Below are 27,964 nucleotides of genomic sequence, written 5' to 3'. Positions count from 1 at the left end.
CAACCAGCCTCTAATTCTACCCATGACTAGTTACGGCAATCAGACCTGGGACAAAAAAAATACATATATATAATATATATACACAAGGAAAAGGGTTCAAATTACGGAATTTATTCTCGTTTTTGAATCTCCCTGGAACCCCAGGCTATGCAGTAATAATTTAACGGGAATCCCTCTTGGTGTTTTAAGCATTGTGTTATACTTTAGCTATTGAAAAACAGCAGATCTACAAGCTTGTATAGATCTGCAATTTTTGAAAAATCTTGAAAATGTGGCGCAAATCTTTGAATATATGTTCTTTCACGGTGACTCAAATCTAACTCAAATCTTTGCTTCTGGGGGGTGCCTGGAACAACATATTTTCAGATGGGGGTCCGCGGCCAAATTCAGATAATTCCGGGGGTCCTTGACATGAAAAGGGTTGAGCACCACTGACATAGAAACAGGGCTTTCAGAAAACTGTTAGGACTTAGAAGCCTTTTTTTTTTGGATGGTCATATATTTGTATATATTTGTGTTGAGGCCACATAAAGCATTGCTAAATCTTCTTTTAACCCAGGTCTGATCAGAGCATTGGTTTGACCATCAGCCTAATTGATGAGACGCAGCAGACAGAGGAGCGGAGCAGAGAGGGATGGAGGGACGGAGAGGTGATTGAGGAACTGTGGAGGATGGCCGGAGGGAGTAGGACTGCCTATTTCGCAGAGCATTCTACCTGATGGGCGTGGTTATAATGCCTAGACCTAACCTCACAGAATGATAACCTCAAAACCACGCCCACCTGGGCGAAAGCTCTGCGAAAGAGTGAGACCCCTGAGGGGAGTAGGTGGGCCATGGATTTAAAAAAGTGAAAGATGGTTTTGTTTACCAACAATGCCCTCTGTCAGTCATGGAAACGAATAGACAGAAAAAAAAGAGGGGGAAAAAGAGAAAAAAAGAAAGAATAATGAAAAAGTGATAAGACTGATAAAACGGGTCAACCACAGAGAAACGCTTTGAAATAATAAAAAATGTATACAACTATGAAGATATATAATATATATATATAGCTTATCTAGGAAAAACAAATGAAAACACAGTGGAATGTCACAAACAACTATTCACTGCGGCAGGGCTAATGGTAAAAAACACAGAGACCCACGTACAGTAACAGACAACAATTAATTGTGGCTAATGGTGAAAAAAAAGTGACACTGTCTTTCTCTCTCTCTCTCTCATGACATCACTGGCATGAGTCAGTGCTTGCTGCCATATAGGAACAACATTTCCCATAATTGCCTTTGATCCAGGTCCACACTCCCTGAATGTGTGCATGTGCGTGTGTGTGCGTGCATGTGTGTGGCTGTGTGTGTGCGCGTGTGGTCTTCTTTGAGAACATGCAGCACTATAGTTTCCCACTCCGTACTCCATGCATTGATGGAGAAATATTAACAGTGAATGTTCACCGACACTCTCAATAGCAGTAACTTACAAAACAAGAACAACTGCTTCTCACAACTGTCAATATGTTGCCAAGGTAAAACATACATAGTCTGAACACAATCTCCCCAAAAAAACCTTTCATACCCAGGGGGCAAAGGGGGTTGACCTGCATTTGTCATAACATACAAAGTTGTCCACCAGAAATAATATCTATGACCCCATAAGATCACAACCTATATGGACAACTCGGTCAATTTTGTTGCGAAAGTCCAATATGGCCGCCCCCAATATTAGCCCCTATAAGTTATAATGGGGGGTGAATAGGGCAACATTTTAAACTGAGAGATATTTCCACGAAACTTCTCAGGTTGATCAATGATATGAATACGAAAATAAATTGTATTGCAAGTTTCCATTAAATCCAATATGGCCGCCACAATATGGCCGCCACAATATTAGCACCAAGAAAGTAGGTTTTGGCTCTAACTTCTGAACCAGATGAGCTAGAAATGCAAACTCGGTGTCTATTTCATGGTTTCTGACCATGAGAGACTCAATGGAATACCTATTTTTATTATTGGGTGTGTTTGGACCCTTATTGTGCATATTTACAAGATGGTGGCTACCCGAAATAGTGCTTTACCATGATTTCTACCATGATTGTTGACTGTTTTGGCAAACACAAGCAATATTAATCCATTGGCTAAGATTCATGGCACAGAAGGAACATATTTTCTTGAGCTTGCATATTGTCAAAATGGCTGCAAACATGACAAAGAAAAGAGATTACATTTCCTGTCAGATCCTATTACCCAGGGGGGCAAACCACCCCTTTTTGGATACCTGCATTTGCCATAACATCAAAGGTTGTCCACCAGAAATATCTATGACCCAATAGAATCACAACCTATATGTACACACCGGTCAATTTCTTTGCTGGAAATCCAACATGGCCACCACAATATTAGCCCCCATTAGCCTATAATGCGGGTGAATAGGGCAACATTTTTAACTGAGGGATATTTCCACGAAACTTCACAGGTTGATCAATGATATGAATACCATAATGGTTTGTATTGGAAGTTTCCATGATATCCAATATGGCCACCACAATACTAGCACCCAGAAAATAGGTTTGGCTCTAAATTCTGAACCAGATGAGCTATAAATACAAACTCATGGTTTCTAACCACGAAATATATTATTGTTCTGGGGTGTTTCTTTGCAGAAAGACATCCCTCTGGCTGTATTTTGGTTTTGTTCTACTGTTTGTTGGCATTTCCTCTGTTTATGTTGACAATCATCCCTGGCAGGGACGTGCATCGCCAAGCCGGACATCCCTTTCTTCACTGAGTATGGATGGTCTCTCAGTGACGGGAATGCAGTCCCCTGTCCATCTACAGAGCCAGCCTGGCCTATGTCAATGAACAAGACAATATCATGTAGCTGTATCAAAGGCTGCCAGAAAATCTGTTCATGTGCCAGGGACTGGAGACAAGATGCAGCAGGAGCTTCACTCCATTCCTGACTGGGAATGTCTCAGATGCATGCATCATTCTGTGTGCTCTTTATGGGCCCAAAACCACTGGCTCAACTCCAGTCCGCTCCTCTGACAAGTGTCCTGCTCACTGACAAGAGTGACATCCTAGCACACTGGGAAGAGCACTTCAGTGAGGTCTTAAACATAGAGTCCTCAATTTCCGAAGAGGATATTGCCACGATACCCCAGCTACCAATCAAAGCTGATCTGGCTGACCCCCCCCCCCACCAGTGCAGAGACAGTGAAAGCACTCCAACAACCCACTTCTGGAAAGGCACTAGGAGGTGATGGGTTGCCCGCAGACATCTACAAGAATGGAGGCATGGCACCTGTACCAGGTAATCTGGATAGGGGGAAGTCCCTCAAGACTTAGTGCATGTTTACAAGAGGAAACGGGACAGGGCATACTGCGATAACCATCATGGTATAGCCCTCCTGAGTCCTGAACATCACAGTAAAGATCTTAGCAAGAATCATCCTCAACCGGCTAATCAGCCATGCTGAGAATGTTGTCCCTGGATCCCAATGTGGTTTCCACGGAGGCAGAGGTACCTGTAACATGATCTTTTCCATTTGCCAGCTGCAAGAAAAGTGCAGAAGGGTCTCTATATGGTGTTTGTCGACCTCACCAAGGCCTTTCACACAGTCAACCGTGAGGGCCTGTGCAGATCCCTGGCAAGTTTGGCTGTCCAGGGACATTGATCTCTCTCATCGCGTCCTTTCATGACAGGATGCCAGCCAGAGTCCAAGATAATGGTGATGCATCCCCAGTCAGGAATGGAGTGAAGCTCCTGCTGCATCTTGTCTCATGGCACATGAACAGATTTTCTGGCATAGGCCAGGCTGGCTCTAGATGGACAAGGGACCATCACTGAGAGACCATCCATACTCAGTGAAGGAATGTCCGGCGTGGCGATGCACGTCCCTGCCAGGGATGATTGTCAACATAAACAGAGGAAATGCCAACAGAAACAGTAGAACAAAACCAAAATACAGCCAGAGGGATGTCTTTCTGCAAAGAAACACCCCAGAACAATAATACTTAATAGAGGGAAATTATGGCTAAAATAATTACAGTATATATCTCTCGTGGTTAGAAACCATGAGTTTGTATTTATAGCTCATCTGGTTCAGAATTTAGAGCCAAACCTATTTTCTGGGTGCTAGTATTGTGGTGGCCATATTGGATATCATGGAAACTTCCAATACAAACCATTATGGTATTCATATCATTGATCAACCTGTGAAGTTTCGTGGAAATATCCCTCAGTTAAAAATGTTGCCCTATTCATCCGCATTATAGGCTAATGGGGGCTAATATTGTGGTGGCCATATTGGATTTCCAGCAAAGAAATTGACCGGTGTGTCCATATAGGTTGTGATTCTATTGGGTCATAGATATTTCTGGTGGACAACCTTTGATGTTATGGCAAATGCAGGTATCCAAAAAGGGGTGGTTTGCCCCCCTGGGTAATAGGATCTGACAGGAAATGTAATCTCTTTTCTTTGTCATGTTTGCAGCCATTTTGACAATATGCAAGCTCAAGAAAATATGTTCCTTCTGTGCCATGAATCTTAGCCAATGGATTAATATTGCTTGTGTTTGCCAAAACAGTCAACAATCATGGTAGAAATCATGGTAAAGCACTATTTCGGGTAGCCACCATCTTGTAAATATGCACAATAAGGGTCCAGACACACCCAATAATAAAAATAGGTATTCCATTGAGTCTCTCATGGTCAGAAACCATGAAATAGACACCGAGTTTGCATTTCTAGCTCATCTGGTTCAGAAGTTAGAGCCAAAACCTATTTTCTTGGTGCTAATATTGTGGCGGCCATATTGTGGCGGCCATATTGGATTTAATGGAACCTTGCAATACAATTTTTTTTCGTATCCATATCATTGATCAACCTGAGAAGTTTCGTGGAAATATCTCTCAGTTTAAAATGTTGCCCTATTCACCCCCCATTATAACTAATAGGGGCTAATATTGTGGGTGGCCATATTGGACTTTCGCAACAAAATTTACCGAGTTGTCCATATAGGTTGTGATCCTATGGGGTCATAGATATTATTTCTGGTGGACAACTTTGTATGTTATGACAAATGCAGGTTTCCTAAAAAAAGGGTGGTTTGCCCCCTGGGTATCAATGGCTGAATCGAATCGCTCTGTGATATACCAAGGGATGATTAACCACTTTCAACTTGACAACAGCAGCAAAACAAAAACACAAAAAAAGAAAGGGTATATTGTTTTTCTTCCCTGTGAGCTCATAGATCTAGGGAAAGAATTTGAATATTTGAAGCTTCGTCCGATGGCACGAAATTCGAACATAAAAAAAACAAAAAAATGTAATAGCTGATCTACAAGCTCACAATGCATTGCAGCATGATATGTTGAGAGCTTGTAGATCTGCTACCCTTCAAAGCCATGTGCTTGAAGCTCCATGATTTATGAATCACTGACTCATGGGCCACCATTGAGTGGTTGACATAGGCCACATAAGGAAAGTATTGTCTCAGCAACTTGACCTTGGCCTGGGCAAACTTACCTTCTGCCACGCCCCATGGGTACTGGCGCCCTCGGACCTTCCTGCCGTTGACCTCGATCACCACGTTGCTGCCCACCACGGCCAGGGGCATCTTCTCCTGTAGCACGACACCAAACACACCACTGTTCACACACTGTTCAACATCTGCTGCCATTGTCATAGGATGGGTAAATGCAGAGGACGAAGTTCACATTATGTGCACACACATATTGTTTGGCACACACAAAAACATAGTTACATGTGACAGAGGGGTCAAAGTTGAAAGAAAATGTATTGTCAACAATACAAATGTTGCTAGTTTTGTGGATTCATTTATTTGTGCCCCTCACCAAATGACCGGAATGACTTAATATTCACCAAAACACGACCTGAACTCCCACCACGGGACTCAATCAATTAATACCTTTAATGGCAAGTATTTCAAGCCCAAAAGTCTGAACTAACCCTTTAAGCCTGAGTTACATTTAGTTGTGCGCATGTGTCACGCAACCAAGTACAAATCAGGCTTTAGTTATTGAGGGCAAATGTTTCTTTGTAGTTACCATCAGTAACCATCAGTGACTGTTGCTAAGGGCGGATTCATTCAATTGGGTCTTTATCTAATATTGATGTCCAGTTGGATAATGGGAACAGAGGGGTAGGGCTGGATATTGACAGTAGATTGACTGACTTTAGGCTGTTTGTGTCTCTTGGTACAAGCCTAATTCACTCTTTATGTAAACTTGTCTTTAACCCCCAACAAGGTGCTGATATTGGAAAACAATGGACTCCGTGAAATGAGTTCGGCAGTTCCCTCCATCGACTCAATTTTCATTCTTTTTCATCTCTTTCTGCTCCAGTTAGTTATTACCTTGATCTTGCGTATGAGCTTGCTGTCTTCATCGTCCTCCGTGTCTGGGAACTCGTAAATCTTTATCTTGTGTTCCTGAATCTCCTTCATGATCTAAGGAACAGAAGGAACACAGTAAAGCATACACATGCTTTGGAATGAAACGCGTCATAAATAAATTCATACACACGCACACACACACACACCAGATGGTAAATGGTGCATTTACAGTACTAGAGCGGTGCCCATTGGAGCCTCTACAGCGGTCCTCGTTGGGCACTGGCCTACTTGGAACGATGCAAGTTGTAAATGCATGCCCCACTCAGATATTATGTCTGTGTCCCTTTTATGCCCATATAGATCTAAGCCCAAGAGCTTAGATATAGCTCTTTTATCCAAGATGCTTTACCTAGATTGTGCATTACATTCACCTATTCTCACACAGATGGCGGAGGAAACCATGCAAGGCACCAACCTGCACATCGGGAGCAATTAGGGGTTCAGAGTCTTGCTCAAGGACACTCGACACCAACTCTGGGGGAGCCCGGGATCGAACCGGGAACCTTGTGGTTCCCATCCGGCCGCTCCGGTCCACTCTACCCCCGAGCCACTGCCGCCCCCACATGCATGCCGCCTACACACCTGTTTCTTAAACAGCTGACACTCCTCAGGGGTCAGCGTGTCAGCCTTGGCGATGAGAGGGATGACGTTGACTTTGTCATGGAGTCTCTTCATGAACTCAATGTCCAGAGGCTTCAGACTGGAGACACAGACAGACAGACGTCAACAATTACAACATATTCAGACCTCAATGTCCAGCAGCTACAGACTGGAGACACAGACAGACAGACGTCAACAATTACAACATATTCAGACCTCAATGTCCAGCAGCTACAGACTGGAGGAGGAGAGGCACATAGACAGATGTCAGGAATCACAACACAGTACAGTCTTCACTGTAATGCAACCGTTAAATAGATTATTATAAATAATGCATTTGAATAAGAAAACAACCGAATAAAATGTACTTCCCGATTATATAATTAATCGTAGTAATCGTTAGAATATAGTTGTTACACTGAATGTCACATTATCTTCCGTTTGTAGTCATTTAGCATCCTTCCAAGCAAACAAGGAATTGGAAGGGTCCATGTCATTGCTATTTTGCTTTTCCTTTTACTTGATACCACGTCTAGACTACTAATCAGATTTGAGGCCCAAGTGTTATGAATTGGCACAGACAACAAAGCACATATTTTAGTACATGGAAACAGTCTCGATACTAGGATGGAAACTTAAAGGCCACAAATCAAATCACACAAGTACTTTATTTTCCCCATTCAGAACATATTTTGTGCAGTGGTTGAACGACATTGAACAACATATTCATACTTTCAACTGAGCCAAATTAACAGACAAACTCTGGCACAGACCTCAAAGGAAATCATTTAAGTCCTGATACTAGCTGAGGGCATTCTCACTGGCAGGACTGATGTAATTGACAGGGTCACCAGAAGGGGGCTCAAAGGCCAAACAACCTCACTGCATGTTTGTAGGACCAGAGCAAACAATCAAAGAGCTCAGAGGCATGATGACGAATGTGTTGTTGTCTTTCTTGTGTGTATTTCTGTGGCGTCCACAGATCATTATGTCATGGTGAGTTGATAAGGCATTGTCTTTGTATTTCTGTGGTGTTCACACACACAGATCATTATGTCATGGTGGGTTGATGAGGCATTGTCTTTGTAAAGCTCCCACTAGCTCTCTTCATCTCCGTCTAGGACAAACGCAGCTCTTGTTCGGCTGCATGGTTACAGACAGCATGCGCTGTCCGACCAGCCATGCGTTAGTGAATGTGGGATGAGGGAGATCCACTGGTGGAGTTCTCTTAATATATAAACATATGTTCGTACTTTTATCAAGGGATAGAAATATATCGTGTGCACGTTAATTGTGCATTTACATGTATAATGTGTAGAGTGTACCAAAATATTAATGATGGAAAAACATGTTCTTCCATTGTATGAATGAGTAAGTGTGACAGTGTGTGAGTGTTTGGAGGGGGGTAGCGACAGGACTACCTATTCCAGGAATGTAGATATACTATAACGAGACGAGAGCCACGAAACAGCTGTTCACTGGACAGAAGGACTGTGCAAAGTGGGGGGAGAGAGACGAGACGCACAAATCCAGAGAGAGAGACGGAGAGAAAGAGCTGAACATTTCTCTTAGTTGTATACAGTTGGAGGCCATCGATATTGTCCTTTTATTTTTGCTGAGGTTTGCGTGATCTGCGCAAAAGGACAGTTAACCCATTTTGGGCGGGAACCCCTTTTGGTGTTTTAAACATTGTTATAATTTAGCTATTGAAAAATAGCAGATCTACAAGCTCATAGCGCGCCACCGAGTGGCGCGCTACGAGCTTGTAGGTCTGCTATTTTTGAAAAATCGTGAAAATATTTATTTCGAAAACTGGAGGATTTAGAAGGATTTTTTAAAATGTTGAGGTCAGGCCTAAATGGGTCAAATGATAAGGGACACCCAACTGTAGGTAGGACTATGACAGTCAAAAGCACAGGACATAGTGGAATGACAATGTTTGTTTAGAGCACTTATGACGTAAATCGTTTGCCAGCCAAGTCTATGGACTTTAATGTTTGTTTAGTTAGGCCAACCAAGGTTGAGACTACATCCCATGCCCTGGAGAGATGACTGCTCTGCAATTGGCTAGTCTGTCGTTAGGCCAACCGGCCGACCAATGCTGTAACTTGATCACTCAGTCAGTCAAAGACATATCCGTCTAATGTGCATGGCCCCCTTTAAAAACAATTGTGCCAGTAAATGTGAATTCATGAATACATTTCTATAACTATGGGCATTTCAATTCAATGTTATTCCACAGTATTGATGTCTAATTGGATGTTCTGTATGTACTTTTATGAATTTGGGTACCAGGGGGAGATACCGTATTTTGGGGCAGCAGTGGTTCAGGGGTAGAGTGGCCAGTAGAATGGCCGGAAAGGAATCGCAAGGTTCCCAGTTCGATCCCAGGCTCCCCCAGAGTTAGTGTCGAAGTGTCCTTGAGCAAGACGCTGAACCCCTAATTGCTCCCGATGAGCAGGTTGGTGCCTTGCATGGTTTCTTCCACCATCGGTGTATGAATGTGTGTGTGATTGGGTGTATGTAATGCACAATCTATATGTAAAGCGTTTGGATAAAAGCACTATAGAAATGCACTATTTATCATTTAGGTCCCAATCAGAACGTCTAGAATTTCTATTATCTACGTTGGTCTAGACTCTAGACCAACGTAGATAATAGAAATTTGGAAGTTGTCATAGGAGCTGTCAGTTCATTTTTATTTTGTTAATTGGTTCTCTTAACACCATAGATTATTTTCAACATATACCTACTAGAGAGAATACATCTTAACATTTTCACTTGAGCCAGAGTACTGCAAAATCAGATCACGAGGGATGGGGGGCCTTGAGGTAAAATAACTTGTTAATATGGGTCTTATCTGCTGCAGTGGTTATATTAAGACGGAATATTCTGGTGAGGCAGAATGAACATGAAGCATCCGAGAGACTATGAGATGAGGGAGGACAGCGTGTGAGTGTGTGTGTGTGTGTGTAGTGTGTGTGTGTGTGTGTGTAGTGTGTGTGTATGCATTTGTGTGAGGGAGATGAGTGCCCCTCAGTGAGCAGAGTTCTCATTGGATGACTCAGTGATGGAGAGCAGAACTCCACTGAGCATGAGCAGAATTGTGGGTGTTATATAACCTTTGTCACAAGCATTGGCAGCCTCCTCATCTCTTGCTCTATGCATGGTACACATCATGCCCACGTTCCTGGGCTGGGCAGAGCCCACGCATACTAGTTTTCTATGGAGATGTGCCAGAGAAACACTCGCCTTCACAAACTTCTCCTAATTTAAGTCCACACAAATGGGCAGCGTTTGGTGGTCGCAAAAAACACAGCTCCCGTCCACTCCCACATTAGAGGATTCTCTAAAACGCCTCTACACGTCTAGTTTTCAAGGAAATGCGAGTGAAATACTAGCACTGCAGAGCCCTGTGCTATGGTATGCATGTAAGAAAATGTTAGGAGAGATTGCACCCCATGGCCTGGGGGGACACTTGCTCTGCAGTTGGCTACAATGGCTAGTTTGACCAATGGTATGTCTTCGTCACTCAGTGACTCAGTCAGACATTTGAGTTTATAGGGCTGGCCCTGCTGTCGCAGTACAGCCAAAAATACAGTAGAGTGCAAACCATGCAAGGGGAATAGCCTAGATTAGAAAACTTGGGTTTTCTTTAGACCAAGCAATGTCAAGCGAGGACAGTTGATGCATTTTCCACCCATATAGAGTTAAACTTATGAGATGCTTAGTAATGCTTTTAGCTGGAATCACAATGTGGTGGCCTCACTCCATCATGCTGCTACTTACACCCCTTGGAGTAATGGTCTAGATAATGTTTTTACAACAAACATGTTTAAGGGTGGTCCAAGTACAACGTTAACTCAGTTGCAGTTTACTAAGTCTAGACGGTTTAAGAGGTGAAGGTATAGCAAAGAAAATAATAAATACAATAAATGTATGCTTTTCTGTTCATGGGGAACAATTCTCCAGAGTTGTCTTGCCTCATGGGATCACTCTTTCTACATGGCCGGCCGGGACACGTGTGCCTTCTTTTCAAACATTCCCTCATACGTATGCAGTACCTACCCGTGTCCAGAGGGGGCGATGAAATAGAGGCAGCAGTGGACCCTGTTGTCTGGCATCAGTCTGCGGTTCACCCTGGACTCAGCGTTCAGGAAGTCTTCACACTTGCTGTCTATGTAGTTGATGACTGGCTGCCAACTGCAGTTTAGGGAGTGGGGTTGTGGAGGGGAGGAGAGGAGAGGAGAGGAGAGGAGCGGAGGACAAAGGGGGACAAGGAGATGATGGAGAAAAAGATGGATTAGTAAGCAGGACAAAGGAGGAAGTGATGTGTTGATGAAAAACAAAAAGAGGGAATAAGAACCGAGAGGAAGAAAAAGAAAAAAACAAAACAAACAAAAAAAGAAAACACTCTTCACAACATTTAAGGAAGCATATAATTATGTGGTAAACCTCCAAATTATATCAGCCAACACACAGACTAACTCTCTATTTTTCTGTCTCTCTTGCTCACACACATGCTTGTACACGGTAACCGGAATGCTCGCCTTAAAAACACGCTTGCCTCATTTCTTTACGCCGACCTCACGCCGACCACTTGGTGGGGCGGTTCTTGTATTCTTGCATTTGTTTTACTGAGAATAAATTTGAAGTAAGTTTAGGGTTAGGCATAGTTTTACTGGGGTTAAGTTTAGGAATAGGGATAGCTTTTGGCACCGTGTTACTGCGGTTACGGTTATGAATAGGGTTCGGTTTGACCGTTTAGGCAGAGTTTACCGAGTTTAGGAATACCAAGCTGAGCAGTTCCACCGGCTGTACACCTGAGGTGACTGTGTTTTGAGGCTAACGTTCTGGTATTTTTGTACAAACATGCCCGCACACACATGCCCACACACACACACACACACACACATGCCCGCCCGCCCACACACACACGCACGCATGCCCACACACACATGCCCACACACACGCCAACACACAATGTAGTTCCTCACCAATTGCTATTGTCTACTGCATCACCGAACCCTGGTGTATCAACAATTGTAAGTGTGAGCTGGACACCTCCTTCCTTTATCAGCACTTTGGACTGCTCCACCTAGAGAGTCAGACAGACAGACAGACAGACAGACAGACAGACAGACAGACAGACAGACAGACAGAGACAGGCGATGAATACATGACATAAATGAACCCACTCTCCCTCAGAGGAGTGTGTACACCCACATGCTCTAATGTAATCCCATGGTTTGAGCCCACACACACACACACACACACACAATGAGATGGCCTGTCTGAAGAGACATCATCACAGCGTATTGTACATGTGTGCTTAATGGAATTATAACCCCCAGGTCATTTCTCAGACTCAAACACGCAAACAAAATCACTGACAATATGTATGTGTTACTACGCATGCAATTTTGAGGTTATGATATTTAAGACAAAAATTACAGACCAATCCCATTCCTCATATTTTGTGTTTAACGTGATTTTGGCATAAAATCTCAGTATTCTTAGTATTAGAAAATATCATACCCCGTATTTTTCCAAATAGTAGCCCGGGCGTTTAATATGCTAAATCGATTTGGATTGCGTTTAAAAGGAACTAGACGTCTATTTGCAGTAGGCTTTTATTTATTTTTGCACCGGCCTATTATACCTATTTGAGTAAGGGAAGGGCTACTATTTGGAAATATACGGTATAAATATCCATAAGAACCGCCACAGTCAGAAAATCCTTTGTGCCCCATTTGTAGCCCCGTTCAGTCCAAATGAGCTCTCCCTATAGTATGTCTTACAAAAAAAATACACGTTGAACAACAAAAAATAGAAAACATCACGTTCATGCTTAATCATTTTTATCTTTTTTTTAACACAAATCTTCTCTTCTGGGGGTCCCTCCCTGGCACAAAACCATTTTCAGATGGGGCGCGGTCTGCGGTTCGTCACACCAAAACCTTTGAGAACTACCAATGTAGACGAAGGCATTTGTAGAATTGGGCCTCAGGTCTTAATGGGTTAAACATACGGCTGGGTTGATTCCTGTGTACTGGAGACGGATCCATCATTTCCTAAAGTTAGCGCTGCTGCTGTTCCCTTGCTCTACTGCATACTTTCACAAGGCCGGCTCAGTTATTTTAGGATCCCCCTTTCACACAAAAAAAAATACAGACTCTCTTCTCTCTCTCTCTCTAAAAACATTCTTCAGCTTCCACAAGCCTTCGCTTAATCTGTTTTGCTTTACAGTGAGGGATATATATCATGCAGCAGTCATTTCAAATGTATGAATTTAACAGTGTGCATGTGTGTGTGTGTGTGTGTGTGTGCGTGCATCCGCGTGTGTGTCACGTCCCTGCGCAAAACCATATTTGCCATTTGAACCAGTTTCGGCGAAAGAAAAACAGATTGGGAGAAAACCTCAAAAATGTCTTCAGCCGCCGCACCATCATTTAAAGGAAATCTAAGATGGGAGAATGTGTTTGTACGACAAAATATCAGAGATTGCCTCTGGAATATAAATAACTCTCGCCACCCCATCTCTTCCCCTCTCAGTCTACAGCGACCACAGCATAGCGCCTCTGTCGGACAGAAACCTGCTATCTCCAGATGATACTTTATGCTTTTCTTTTCGCAGATGAACGCCCTACCTCGTCATACCAGTAACCAGAGTGACACACAAAAAGGAGTGAAAATAGCCGATCTACAAGTTCAGGTCTGCCATTTTCTACTACAAGTTCAGATCTGCCATTATTTTCAGTATTTTTAACACTTTAACACACAAGTGGAAATAGCTTGCCAAGGCCGGGAGATTAATACTCAAGTACTTCCGTTTTGCCGCTCGCAGCTCGCTAGCAGACGTCCATTGTAAGAAAAGGCTAATGTTAGCAGAAGCTCACGATGTTTATCTTTCGCCAGAAACGTTAACATGTCGGGAGCGATGCGATATAAAATCACAAAAAGTTATTATTTTAGCAGTGCTGTTTCAGATCCATATAAAGCGATATAAAACACATGTCAATCACAGACAACAGATGGCTATTAACCCATTTAGGTCTGAGGCAGATTCTAAAAACGCCTCTAAATCCTGACCTAAGTTTTCTGAAAAACTTCAAATATTTAGGGGGGTAAAACACCAAAAGGGGTTCCCACCCAGAATGGGTTAAAACGCGTATATATACGTCAATAGGTTAAAATAATAAAAAGTTACCGTTTGACAAAATAGGCTTCCATCTGAAAGCAACAATTTGCACACACGCACAGCCTATAGCTAAATCACGATTCTCTTGCACAAATATACAAAGACAATCAATTGCTTGAAAGGATGGATGCCCATCGTAAGATTAGCAGAGGTAACCTGATCAGGGGACCATGGTGCATTGGAGCTACTTAAAAACAACTGCTTTTAGGCTGTGGCCTAAATTGATTTCACCTTGTGTGACACATATATTAATAGCAAGTACGGAGCTCACATACTGTCTGAAAAATCAGTTAATTTTACACCTCTAAACCACAATTCAGGAAAAAGCCTCCATCAAATAGGCCTGTCACAATTATTAGTCCAAATTAGTCCAAATGAGCTCTCCCTATAGTATGTTTTACAGAGAAATAAACGTTGAACAACAAAAAATAGAAAACATTAATTTCATGCTTAATTTTTATCTTTAACACAAAGCTTCTCTTCTGGGGGCCCCTCAGTGGCACAAAAACCACGCGGTCATATGAAACCGATGGATTGTGCAGTCTGGGAGACAGTGAATGTGTATACGAACAGAAATTAAATATGCATTGATATGTTCCAGACAAACAAAACAAATAAAAGAAATAGGCAATGGTCATTTTAGTTCAGTAGAAATTCTGTCACTGTTGGTTACCATAACAACCAGCCCACATCACCTCATCAGTCCTCCTGGCCAGTTGAGAGCTAAATGCACCAGCCAATCCATTAAATGTGTCTAAAGAAGATGGCGTAGGCGTGTGCACAAAATACCCGTTTGGTGTTGATGAGCTATATTACATTTAGCATGATTAATACTGTGAAATATAGTACACCACGTTATTTTGGTAGAAACCGTGCTGTGACATTTCATACGGTTACTTAGTTATATTCCTTTGACTGGAATTGACTGGATTTTTAAGTTTCACATACTAAACTTTGAACTTTATTGAGAGGATGGCCACTTGAGATGTGGCATCTCGTTTTAGAGGGGGTCCTATACATACAAAATACAACGTTACAGCAGTGCAAGTACATGCAGTACTAAAGACACAACATGACATACAGTACAAATACACAGGACATACACATACAGGTACAGTTAGCTTGCTCCCCTTCTCCCACCCCACCCCTGACCCCCAACTCGTTTATATATGGAAATAGAGAAAAACAGTACTATAACCTGTGTCGAAGAAGTAAACATGTGAATAAGTAGTATTAGAAGCATGAACTATAGGATGGTCTCTCACTAAATGGTGTGATCGATCTATGTGGGAATAGTGTTAATAAAGTCAGCGTGTCATTCATGATGCGTGTCTGCTTCTGTATGCTGGGAACGTGTTATGTTTCATGAGAACATTCTTACCCTCCTACTGACCCCTTCAGAGCCTTGGGGGGAAAACGGGGACCTTTACTACTCTGACCCCAACACCCCCCCCCCCCCCCCACACCACCACCACCACCACATTTGGTCTGTCTTTCCATTTGCTCCACACGTTCTTCTACACTTCTTCTCTACCGCGAGTACCGATTTTGCGTCAAATGGATGTCCCTCCTCTAAACCGTCCTCCCACACCCCACACAAACCTCCCCCAGTGTTCACCCCAGCATGCCTTGCTCTGGAACCCCGCCCCTCTCTAGGGATTGCGATGTTGTTTGGCCCATATATATCTACTGCTTTGGTCCCAAGCTGGATATCTCAAAATTGGCTAGCTGGATTGCCACAAAACTTGTCTAGTTCGTTCATGGGCCGCCCACGTAAACCTAACAATTTGAGTGACATACATGACCTTTCATTTAGTTTCTCCCTCAGGCCAAAATGTCAACTTTGCACAAGGTATCTCATAATCTAAACATGTAGGTTAAACGCTACTTGTGTTTGGGACTCCATGGCCTTTCCGTTAGCGCCACCTGTAAGCCAATATTTCCACAGTGTTTCTGCTTTAAAATCACACCCGTGTGAACTGGTGAGTGAGTGGTGCAACTCCGTGTGGGGGTCCCCGGAACTTCCAGACCCACAGGAACACGCCCAGGGGGGGCGGCCCGGTTCCGGCGAGCTGCCCGCATCCGAAACGGTCGAAAAATGACATAGTTACCGTGTGGGGGTCCCCGGGTGGTCAAATGCGAGGGCATCCATTTACACGCATTGGACTGCGCATATTAATAATGCATGTTTGTTTAGTTATCCATGTGTTCCACATTGGATTCTCTTTGAGTTTCTCTTTGTTGTCGAGATAAAAACATTGAAATCAAGGTTCATCAGTGTGCAGATCTCACACCGATGCACATACCTCCATATTTGTGGGGCATTTATGACCGGACATCCCCGGACATCCCCCACATTGTCATTCCCATGCCACATGTTTGACTGTTTGACACGGGGAGGCCTCGGGAGACCTCCGTACACAGCAATCAGAATCTAAACCCTGCGGAAGCTAGATCAGGACATGGTGGCCTGGATCACGGACTATCTCACTACAATGGTTTAGTAATGTAGTTATTGCCATATTTATTGTCTTTTGCTGCTGTAACACCCTGAATTCCTCCCTGGGGGATTAATAAAGTGGTTTCCTGTCCTAATAGAGATGGCCATGTTGGTCGGTTCAAAGCACTTTGGTCTGGTTGTAAGGAGCAGGAAGGCCTCAGGGGGTCGCTGTAAGAAGCAGGAAGGCCTCGGGGCGTCGCTGGTCTGGTTGTAAGGAGCACTTTCAGGGCCCTATCTTTGCCAGTGCCTAACCCCTTATCTCTAAACTTCTTTGTTGTTTTGTTACCATTTTGAAAAACATTTTAACATAATTCAAATAGTCGATCTACATTGACATGTTGTGAGCTTGCAGATCGGCTATTTTAACTAATAGTTGAATAGTTCAAATAGCCGATCTACAAACTCACAACCTGTTGATGTAGATCGGCTAGTTTAACAATTTTGATATGTTTTTCAAAATAGTTTAAAAAAAAGGCAAAGATGTTTAGGGATAAGGGGTTTAGCACTGATAAAAATCGGCCGATAGGGCTCTATTTTTGTCCATGCTAAACCCCTTATCCCTAAACATTTTTGAATAGTTAAAGATGGAGTGCCACAATTTTGGTATTTTTCCAGTTTTTCTATGAGGTGACTTACTTCATTAGACACCCTGGAGTTGTTTTTATGTGCAATGGTGTATTAACTTTGTATTTAGGGTTTCTTCCTGGAGGCTGAACCCTTGACAGTGACATCACACTATCAGCCCCTCCCCTAACCCCTCCCCCTTTATCATCCAACTACAGCTGTTGGTGCGGCTTCAGTTCAGGTGGATCACCACCCATCACGCAAACTTAATGAACTGGTGGGTGTGCCCACATAAAAACAACATTTTACTTTACTTTTTTGAAAGAATGATACCTCCTTATATAACAATAAGACCTGATGATCATGTTTTAGGGTGGAAAAGAATTACGGCACTCCATCTTTAAAATAGCCAATCTACATCGACACGTTGTGAGCTTGTAGATTGGCTATTTTAACTATTCAAAAATGTTTTAATAACAACACGTTTACAGAGAAGGGGTGATTGAAGATATAGCACACTGTGTTGTTCCCTCTACCCCACACTTGTCATCCACCTCACGCGTGCACATATCCTCCTCTTATCCATCCCACGTTAGCCTGGGCAGCATTCAATTTCGGGTTTATGATCCGGTCAGGAGCGGATGCCGGATGGTAACTTTCGTCATGTTGTAGTCAATGATTTGTAGTCACCCGGCAGGAAACCACAAGGCGGAATCAGTACTATGAATGGGAACTTCTTATTCTGCCTTGTGGTTTCCTGCCCGATGACTACAAATCAGTGACAACAACATAAATTACCGTCCGCTCCAGACCGGTTCACACGGCGATTTTGGAAAGAATCCGAGGTGGAAAGAAAGCCTGGTGACGCGAGGTTAATCCCACGTTGCTCTTCAGCTTCACCCATCCTTCTCCCCGTTCCGTACACACACGCTCCTCCGTCTCTCTCCGGGGGGGTGAGAGACGGAGGGCCCTCCCCATCTCACTCATTTGCCCTGTCCACCCGCAGACTTCTTACTTCCCCTTCTTTCTTTTAGTATCGTCCTGCCACTTCCCTAAAGCCATGTCTCTTGGACATTAACGGGGTTACTAGCCTCTATCTCCCTCCCTCTCTCTCTCCTCCCTCCCTCTATCCGCCTCTTCAACCCACTGCTTTCAGATTCAACCTCCCTCCTCTTCTGTCCCTGCTCTGTTTGTCATGACCATAAAAGGACAAAACCATAGAGGCCTTTTGGCCCTTGCTCTCCCCCTCTCTCTCCTTCTCTCTCTCTCCTCCATCTCCGTGCCTCTCTCTGGTTCTTTCCCTCCCTCCTTCCATTTTTCCCTCTGCTCTGTGCTCGCTCGCCGCCGACTCTCTGGCCTGGCTGTTACCCTCCGACAACCCCGGCTCAGTGGTTTATTTTGCAGGTTTGTTTGTTTAGGTTCTGATTGCTGTGTACGGAGGTCTCCCGAGGCCTCCGCGTGTCAAACAGTCAAACATATGGCATGGGAATGACAATGTGGGGGATGTCGGGAAGAGACATAAAAGAGCGACGGAAGAGCGGGACAGAGAGAGAGATGACAAACGGAGAATGTAAGGCTGGTCATAAATGCCTGCATCTGCACACTGATGAACCTTGATTTCAGTGTTTTCATCTCGACAACAAAGAGAAACTCAAAGCAGGGGAAGAGACAACATGTGGAACACAATGGATAACAATCAACCATTATTAATATGTGCAGTCCAAGTCCAATGCATGTACAGCACAGTAAAATCACCAGCGTATCGCTCATTTATCCAGTTGTAAGTCTGAGAGTAAATGTAAATAGTTTCCGTGTTCTTAGATCAACCTTTTATGTGTTTTTCTCTGCCTCAAAAATGGATGCCCAACTACAATTTAGGCATTTAGCAGATGCTCTTACTTACAGTAAGCAAGAACACCACATCTGCAGTTCTGATTGCAATGGGAACTGCACTTTCACTGAAGAGGAAGAACATCCGCACACCAGTTTGTAGAACTCCGAGACTTACTTTTCACAATTTTGCAACGTTTCGACCGACTTCATCAGGCAAATTGATGAAGACCTAGTCGGTCGAAACGTTGCAAAAGCTCTACAAACTGGTGTGCGGATGTTCTTCCTCTTCTTTGATGTTTGCCTTGATGCTTGACATCCAGCACCTGGCCTGAATATAGGCATCGAGATGTGCACACAATCTTCTCTGTGAACTGCACTTTCACTCCCAATCTTCAACTGTAGTCTGAAAACTCACCTCTACTACTACTACTAAAAGTAGCGCAAATAGCAGATCTGCTATTTTTGCAATTTTTTATATTTTAAAACTTTCAAGTGAAAGTGAGGCACCTGATGGGAGGGGAAAGGAACTGGTCGGAAAAACGTGTTCCTTCCACACGCTACGTCCTACCGGGGAAATTACCCCCCCTCAGGTGATAGGAAGCGGCCTTCTCACTCCTAATGCATTGAAGTGAAGGAAGCATGAGCTCAGTTCGGCTCTCCCCAGGTTGGCAGAGGGAGAGTATAGCGCCCAGGATTACAGTTTAGGGCAATAGGCCTATCTCACAGAATTTCCCCGCCCCCTTTCCACACCCCCTTTCGGAGCTAGTGGTGATAGCGTGACGTCACTCCATAGACACTACATGTTACCAGAGGTCATTTAAGAAGTCTACAACTTTTGTTTTCTCAAGGTTTGTTCTATCTGTTCGAGCTGATTTACCATCTTGTTTGCTTCATAATAATATTGGTCTGTCACATTTTTACATTAGGAAATGTACTTAGATTCTCCAGAGAAAAAAACGTGTAAATGCTAATGTTAAATGACACCACTAGCTACTGGAAGGGGGCGTGGAAAGGGGGCTGTGAGATAGGCCTATTGGCACCGGGTGAGAAAATGGGTTACAAAAATTGGACAGTGTAATAGCTGCATGCTGGCATGGTAGATAGTTGGTCCTGTGTGTGTCGTTTCACCTGAACAGTCTTCTTGATGCGTTGGGAAGGGCCAGGGTAGTCCTTGGAGTAGAGGTCGGTCAGGAACAGAGAGTTGATGAGGGTGGATTTGCCCAGACCGGACTCACCTGTGGTTCAGGAAAAAAGACACACAAATTAAGACCATTTAGAGACCTGAGAACGGATTCTACAAATGTCTTCTAAATCATGACAGTTTGTGATATAGAAACATGATTGTTTCTATATCAGTGGTTCTCAAACTATCTCATGTCAAGGACCACATGACATTAGCTATTTTTCAATAGCTAAAGTATAACATAATGCTTAAAACACAAAAAGGGGTTCCTGTCCTGAATAGGTTAAGACAATAAATATCCATAATTTTGCTGCAGCGATAAAACTAACGTCCATTCATCCATGTTCAAACTGTAGTAAAAACTATGTAACAGCAAATGCCATTTTAAAACTTAGGACAAACCGATGGTTACATTTTATGTGCACGATGACAGGCACAGTTAACCACACGCATACGCTTATTATGCACAGTGAGACGCAAGCACGTGCGCATACAGATTACGCATACACAGAGTCTTAAGGGAAAGGGCAGAAGCAAAGGAAATAAAAGTAGATTCATTATCTGCGAATGAAAAGGTCAGGAGCTCATCCACCAGGAAGAACAGCTTTCCGCTCCCCCTCCTAATCATTCTCTTCCTCTGTCCCGCTGGCTTCCCTGGGCAGTCATTTTGTGCACAATACAAGCGCACTCACTGTACATTTTGACAGCATTGTTTTATATATAGGAATTCGGTTTTTGTCAGGCTTTTTTGAATAAAATTTCATTTAGTTTTTGTCATATTTTAGTCATCTGAAATGTTAATCTAGTTAAAACTAGACGACTAAATATCATAAGATTTTAGTAGACTAATTCTACGGTTGATTTAGTAGACTAGAAATTATTTGACGGGCATTGACGTCAAAATACCCGATTTATATTCAGCTGCGTGCTGAAAACAGCCAATCTGTTGTAAGCTTGTAGATCAGCTATTTTCAGAGCTCGACACCTGAGCACAGCAAAGCATAAAATTGATCGTCTTAGTAGTATTGGATCTCTTCTCCACTAGTCCATCCCGCACACGCCACACGCGCACGCACACTTAACAAAGAACACATTCACCTTTAAGAATTAACACATTGTGTGCCCACACAACACTTTCAAAATAGTATAGTAAAATCTTTTTTTTTCTTCTTTTTTGCTAAGACGTCCACAAGCGTCTTTGGCACTACATAGCGGGTTTTCCCAGGACGTCTGTGGACGTCTTGGGCACAAGTTGTGTTAAGATAGGACTGGAAAATACTACATAATGTAGATATTGTGATACGAGACTGGATATCATCTGGTATTGTGGATATTATAATATCCTGAGACAGCATCTTGTTTACAGAATTGCAGTAAACTATGCCTAATGAGTTAACGTCTGGCTTGTGAAGCCAGTGGACGAGGGGATGCAAGGAGGAGGCAGGGATGGAAGAATGGCTGCTTGTCCTAGAAAGACCTCTGCAGCCTCCCCCAGTACACCGATCACACTCCTTATCAAATATCCTAATTTCACCAGACCATACATTTTCAAATATTTCCCCTGCCTAGTAGGACCAGAAACTTTTAAACTTGAACACAAGTTTAAAATACGAATACATTAATAAACAAATCGCTAAATAAATACATAAATAAACGCAAACAATGGTCTGATAATGAGGACACTGTCCCCTTTGTTAATCACCTCCTGGTAATGATCACAGTTGACACAACGTTTGAACTGTCAGTCCAAGTCAGTGTGGTCACATCAGTCAACTAGTTGTGATCTACACAGGGATCCTCTCTGTTGTGTGTGTGTGTGTGAGTGTTATGAATAATGTCATGTCTGTGTGAGTTATGACCACACCGTTTGTCCCTCGCAGCCGCCATAGCCAGACGACAGCTCCCCCCCCCCCCCCAACCCCCTGTTTGATGGACTATTTGGGGTCAAGGGTCACACACATGCTCGCATACACACATCAGCATTGATGGAGAGGCACGCAAACACACACACGCGCACGCACACACACACAGGCTATTTCACGAGGGGTTGGCACAGACGTATATACGAAGCCCTCCCACTGACGTCTGGGTAAATGAACACTCCCCGCTGACCCACAGGGGAGAGAGGGTTATCTAAACATGGTGTGCGTGTGCGTGTGTGTGTGTGTGTGTGCGCACGTGCATGCGTGGAGAAGAGTTAAAAGATGTACGTGCATTACAGAGAGGAAGGGTAAACAAGTGGCATCATGGTCTCCCTTATCCAATCTTTAGAGTTGAACGTGATGTTGCCATGTTTGTGAATGAAGCTGCTTTTAGTGTAATGCGTTGTTGGGTGACAAAGCTGGCTGCACTATTAACAAGCCGGCTGCTATCGTGACAGTTGATTTTGACAGCACATTTTGATTTTAGTTTTAGTCATAGTTAATTGGTAAAGGTCCATTTATATAGCGCCTTTATCCAAGGCGCTTTACATAGATTGTGCATTACATTCACCCATTCATACACCGATGGCGGCGGAAACCATGCAAGGCACCAACCAGCACATCAGGAGCAATTAGGGGTTCAGTGTCTTGCTCAAGGACACTTCGACACTAACTCTGGGTGAGCCCGGGTTCGAACTAGTCCCTTCCTAACATTTTCGTCTAGTTTTTATTTGTTTGACGAAATTGTCAATATAATATTTAGCCTTAGTTTTTTTCCATCATAGCTTAGTTTTCATTTAGTTTTCATCAGTGAAAAAAGGTAGTCGACGAACATTTTTCGTCAATAGTATTAGTTGACTAAATCAACACTGGACAGGAACATGCACGCCATTTGGCCAAATGAGAATTAGTGACGGTCTGCCATGACAGAGTGCATTATCCATCCCAGTGGTTCCCAAACCTTTTAGCCCGCCGCGCCGTGACCCAAAAGAGAAAGGTGACGTCTGCCAGGGACACAAACTAGTGAAAATAGCAGAACTACAAACGCACAACAACGCATCCCTCCGCGCTGCGAACTTGCAGATTGGATATTTTCACATTTGATTTTAGGGATGTCCCGATCACGTTTCTTTGCTCCCGATCCGATTCCGATCATTTGATTTTGAGTATCTGCCGATACCGATTTTTCCCGATCCGGTATTTATAGTATAGAACGATTTCCGATCACCCGATCCAATCTAGACAACGCCATTTGATTTCTAATGTATGGAATTTATTTGTTTTTTTCCGTTTATTTCTTCGCAAAATTACTGTTTTAAAATTCACGAAAATGTTTTCTATTTTTGGCAATGTATTTTTGAAATTAAAAACAAAATATAGGAAACATAAAATAAGGAGACCCCATAACATTGAGTCCACGACCCAGTGTTTGGGAACCAGTCTATCCTGTGTAGCGAGCCCCAGCCACCTACCTATCCAGCCAGTGCTCAAACAAATGCAATACATGACTTGCCACAGTCCTCCCAACAGCCTAGCAGCCAGCTGTTCAAAGAGCCTTAACTACCCGTCCACAGAGGCATACGTCCTGAACAAACATTGGACAGGGTGCCGCTTAAACATCCCAGTGGGCCGTGACCAAACATCTCACTGGACCTCTACCAAACATCACACTGGGTGTCCTAACCAAACAGACACTGCAAACACCATCACGTTTAAAGGACAGCTTTGGGGGGTTTTTTCAACCAAGGTTCATGCTTTAGGTTCTTATAAGAGAAAGTAAAAGTAAATTTTGTTTCATTTGCCGCTTTCTTTCGTTTTAACTATTTTTGACAGGGGGTGGGGCATTCGAACAAGTGGCTAAATGTGTATTTTTACATTTGATAGCAATTTCTTTATTATTATTTTATTTACTGTAGTCCAGGGGTGCCCAAAAGGTATATCGCGATATACCAGTAGATCACAAAGGCTGTGCAGGTAGATCACATGACATGCTCCTAAAGAATATTTAATTTAAATATATAAAAAATGTGGCATCTGCCACTTGAATTAAGGTGACTCTTGATTGACATCAAAAAGAGCCTGTCAGCTCAAACCCACAATGCAATATTTTGCTTTCAAGAGTGTTTCTGTGCACAAATGCCGGTAGCATTACAAAAAGAAAACAAATAAGTTAAATAACCCTAACTATTCCATTTCTCCCCCTCTATTTCCCATTCCAAGTGCCTTTGTCTTATATGTAATGCCAGCACTGCTATTCTAAAGCCCCCTCAGGTACACTTTTAAACAATTTTCAGCAATGGTGGGTAGATCTTGTTGCGCTGGTCAAAGACCTAAAACATGAACCTTGGTTGAAAAAAACCTAAAGTTGTCCTTTAAGGCTTTAAACACAGCAGTAAAGAAGACCCGCAAAGTGTCTGAAATGCATCAAAATCCATCACATCTTTCACCCGCTTATCATTCATTTCATAGAGCATGGCACACTAAAAAGCAGCTTCCATGGCTCCTAAGTCCTAAGGTGACCGCATCCAAATCCCACATCTCTCTAGAGTTCTTATCTGTCAATAGTTGGTTAGCACCTCCCGAGGGCAGGTCTGTCCCATTTAGCCTCCCTCGGCTCGGCTTTAATTAAATATTGGTTCAGCGTGACATGTGGATCGCGGTGCAGCTCACGACACTACAAATAGACTAATGGTGTACAAGTCTCTGACCTTTCTATCTCTGACTTCCTCTCATTAGCAACCCGTCAATCAGTCTCTCGCAGTACCATGGAACCATTTTTATTTCAAAATGGTCCATCGGTTTATCATCCATATTTTGGGATAATTATTTTTAGGGCTTGGGTTATGGCAAGGGCTTATAAACACAGTGAAGAGAAAACCCCACAACTACATCGAACGGCCTACCAAGGTGGATCGTTAGTTGCTGAGGAAAAATAAATGTAATTCAATTAAATTCAACACATTTTTAAATCTGGTGGACAGAGCAGAGGTGAAGACCTCAAAGTGGAGTTCCCGCCAGGCACCAAGTCCACCATTGTCCTATAGCGTGGATACCACACGTGTGCATTACCGCACTTTGTTGGGCACCTATTTTAAGTCTTTATTAACCCATTTAGTCCCGAGGCCGATTCTAGTCAAAAATCCTGACCCAAGTTCTCTGAAAAACTTCAAATATTTATTCAGACAAAAACGTGAAAAACCGCTCATCTGCCAATAGACTGAGATCTGGTGCTGGTCTGGAGTCACAAAGTTTAGATATGAAAAAAATAAAGGGAGGCTCTGCACACAAGCCTTTTTTCTTTTTTTACAAAACATAAATGTTGCTATTCCCTTCTTCTACTCTAGTCACTCCCTAACATTTTAGTTATTTGTTGACAAAATTGTCAGTACATAGCACAAATGGGTTCCTATCTTGAAAGGTATAGTTACAGCAAATATGGGTTCCTGTTCTTAAAGGGAAAAGACAAATAACACAAATTCTGTTTATAGCTAGAAGTGGATGGAAGAAAATGTGATTATTTCAATGGTAGTCGTTTCAACTTTCAAAACAGAAGTACTGCCTGTAGTACTATAACAGTAGGTCAGGTTGAAAGACGAGGAGACACACAGACAAGCACAAATAGTCAGACTGGGTTTTCCCGTGATGAGATTCCTCACATTCTTTCCTTCTCTCTCTCTCTCCATCATTCAGTATCTCTCTGTCCTTTCTTCCTGTCAGTGTGGTAATGGTCAGAATGAGCCCTGGGGGCAGTGTGGCTGCCCCCCCTCACATCCTGATGACTAGCTAATGATACAGAGAGAGAGAGACTAGCTAATGATACAGAGAGAGCGAGAGAGAGAGAGAGAGAGAGAGAGAAAGAGAAAGAGAGAGAGAGAGAGAGAGAGAGAAACACCTCACCTTTCATCTCAATGAATATGCTCTCTTCAGTGTTGATTTTGACAGACATTTTTTATTTCGTTTAATGATACGCTGCAAACATTCCCATTTAGTTTTACTCATTTTAGTCATCTGAACAGTTTTAGTGTTAGTCGACTAAATATCGTTGATTTAGGCCTTGATGGCATCGTAATGGCTGGTTTTACACTTGGCTGTATGCTGAAAATAGCCGATCTACAAGTGAGCTTGTAGATCTGCTATCTGCAACCACGCATAAAATGACTTGTCTTCTAGTTCTAATTGCTCTCTTCTTCTCCACTAGTCCCTCCCTAACATTTTAGTTATTTGTTGACAAAATTGTCAGTACCAATACATAGTCGTAGTTTTAGCCCTCATAGCTTAGTTTTTAGTTACGTTTTTATTTCGTTTGCATCAGTGAAAAAAGGTAGTCGACGAACATTTTTCGCCATAGTTTCAGTCGATGAAATAAACACTGGTCCTCTCCATGTGCCTGTGTGTTATAGTGTCTCCATGTGCCTGTGTGTTATAGTGTGTACTTGACTGACTTCCTGCCAGCTGAGCTTCTCTACACAGTATGAGATATGTAGGCCTTGAATGAATCAGACAAGTACAATTAATTACACATCTGAGTTACATACACACAGAATGAAGAGAATGTGTTGGAGAGAGACAGAGACATGCGTATTTGCTGAGATCGTTAGAAAGATAAGCTCCATTGTTCAGTGTGGAGGGGATCGCAGCAGCAACAGGGGGCAAAGGTCACAGTGATAAAGATCTGCAATTGTCCCTCCCAGTCTCTCTCTCACACGTTTGCATTGGTATACTATACTTATGGCTAGTTCAAAAGCAATTTGTCGAGGTAGAAACAAGCAATTTGTCATTACAAATGCCATTCGTACATAACCTACTGTACGTACTTAGTGATGGACGATTAATCGATTGCGATCTAGATTCAGACACCTAGGCAATGTCGTTTCTAAATTTGAGCAAGGATCGTGCGGTTTAAAACACACACATTTAAAAGGCAACTCCCCACTCCACAAACCATGCGAGATGTAGGAATCCAAAATAGATTAAGTCAGTAATCAGTTCACATGACAGCCAGTCTCACATTCATTGTCCAGATGGAAAAGCTACGGGAGCCTCGACTTGAAATAGCCTTAGTCTTAGATGGAAGCAGCCCAGTTTCCTCAGGTTTTTATTAGGAAACAGAGAAGATGATTCCACTGTGAATAACTAAGGCTAAAAGCTGAAATGTTACATATGCCACATGATGACTAATGATCATCAGACATGTGCACCACAACAACTCTACAGAGAAAGGGGGAACGGATGCGAGGATATTAAAAACAGTGGGGCTGCAACAGTTAAAGGGATTGTGACATTAAAAAAAAGTTTTTGTAATTTTTCTTATTATTTTTTTTGGTTTTCTGAGCTCAATTGCACCCAAAAAACTTCAACTTTTAACATTCAGTAGATTTTCTGTGGTCTGGGGTTTTCTGGCTCAAACAAGTGCTCTGATTTTCATGCCGTTTGTGATGTAAGAGCAAGCAAATCCCATATATGTCAATGGGATTTGCCAGCAGATGTCACTGTTTTGCCTGTTTTCAGTGCAGCCTTTTGAGGCTTCCAACCCCCAGAGAAAACTCCAGACCACAGAAATCCACTGAATGTTCAAAGTTCAGGTTTTTTGGGTTTGTGTGCTTTATGCGATTGAGAAATCGATAGAATAATCGTCAAGAAAATTATTGATAGTTAAAGCCCTAAAGAAAAGGACAGTTGGGGTAAAGGAGAGATCAACATTATTCAACTTGCGTGATAAGACTGAGTGAGCATGTAGAAACATGCATGAGCAGT

At 42.8% G+C, this 27,964-nt stretch overlaps 1 protein-coding gene across 4 annotated transcripts in view; it reads right to left on the bottom strand.

The window, feature by feature from the left end:
• LOC306924133 (septin-7-like) overlaps positions 1 to 27,964 on the bottom strand; it is a 52,836-nt gene that overhangs the window by 10,688 nt on the left and 14,184 nt on the right. For all 4 annotated transcript variants that reach the window (XR_013790125.1, XR_013790126.1, XM_079502497.1 and 1 more), the window contains exons 3-8: positions 20,234 to 20,340; positions 12,005 to 12,105; positions 11,076 to 11,210; positions 6,990 to 7,107; positions 6,369 to 6,461; positions 5,519 to 5,615 (exon numbers count right to left, since the gene is read on the bottom strand). Coding sequence is in view for 2 of the 4 variants with exons in the window: in XM_079502497.1 (XP_079358623.1) it covers positions 5,519 to 5,615; positions 6,369 to 6,461; positions 6,990 to 7,107; positions 11,076 to 11,210; positions 12,005 to 12,105; positions 20,234 to 20,340 (651 nt within the window). In the remaining 2 variants the exon portion in view is untranslated. The remainder of the gene's footprint in view (positions 1 to 5,518; positions 5,616 to 6,368; positions 6,462 to 6,989; positions 7,108 to 11,075; positions 11,211 to 12,004; positions 12,106 to 20,233; positions 20,341 to 27,964) is intronic.

The sequence above is a fragment of the Electrona antarctica genome (genome assembly GCF_951216825.1).
Source record: "Electrona antarctica genome assembly, chromosome: 5".
Lineage (NCBI taxonomy): Eukaryota > Metazoa > Chordata > Actinopteri > Myctophiformes > Myctophidae > Electrona > Electrona antarctica.
This window is presented reverse-complemented; position numbering and strand designations above follow the sequence as displayed.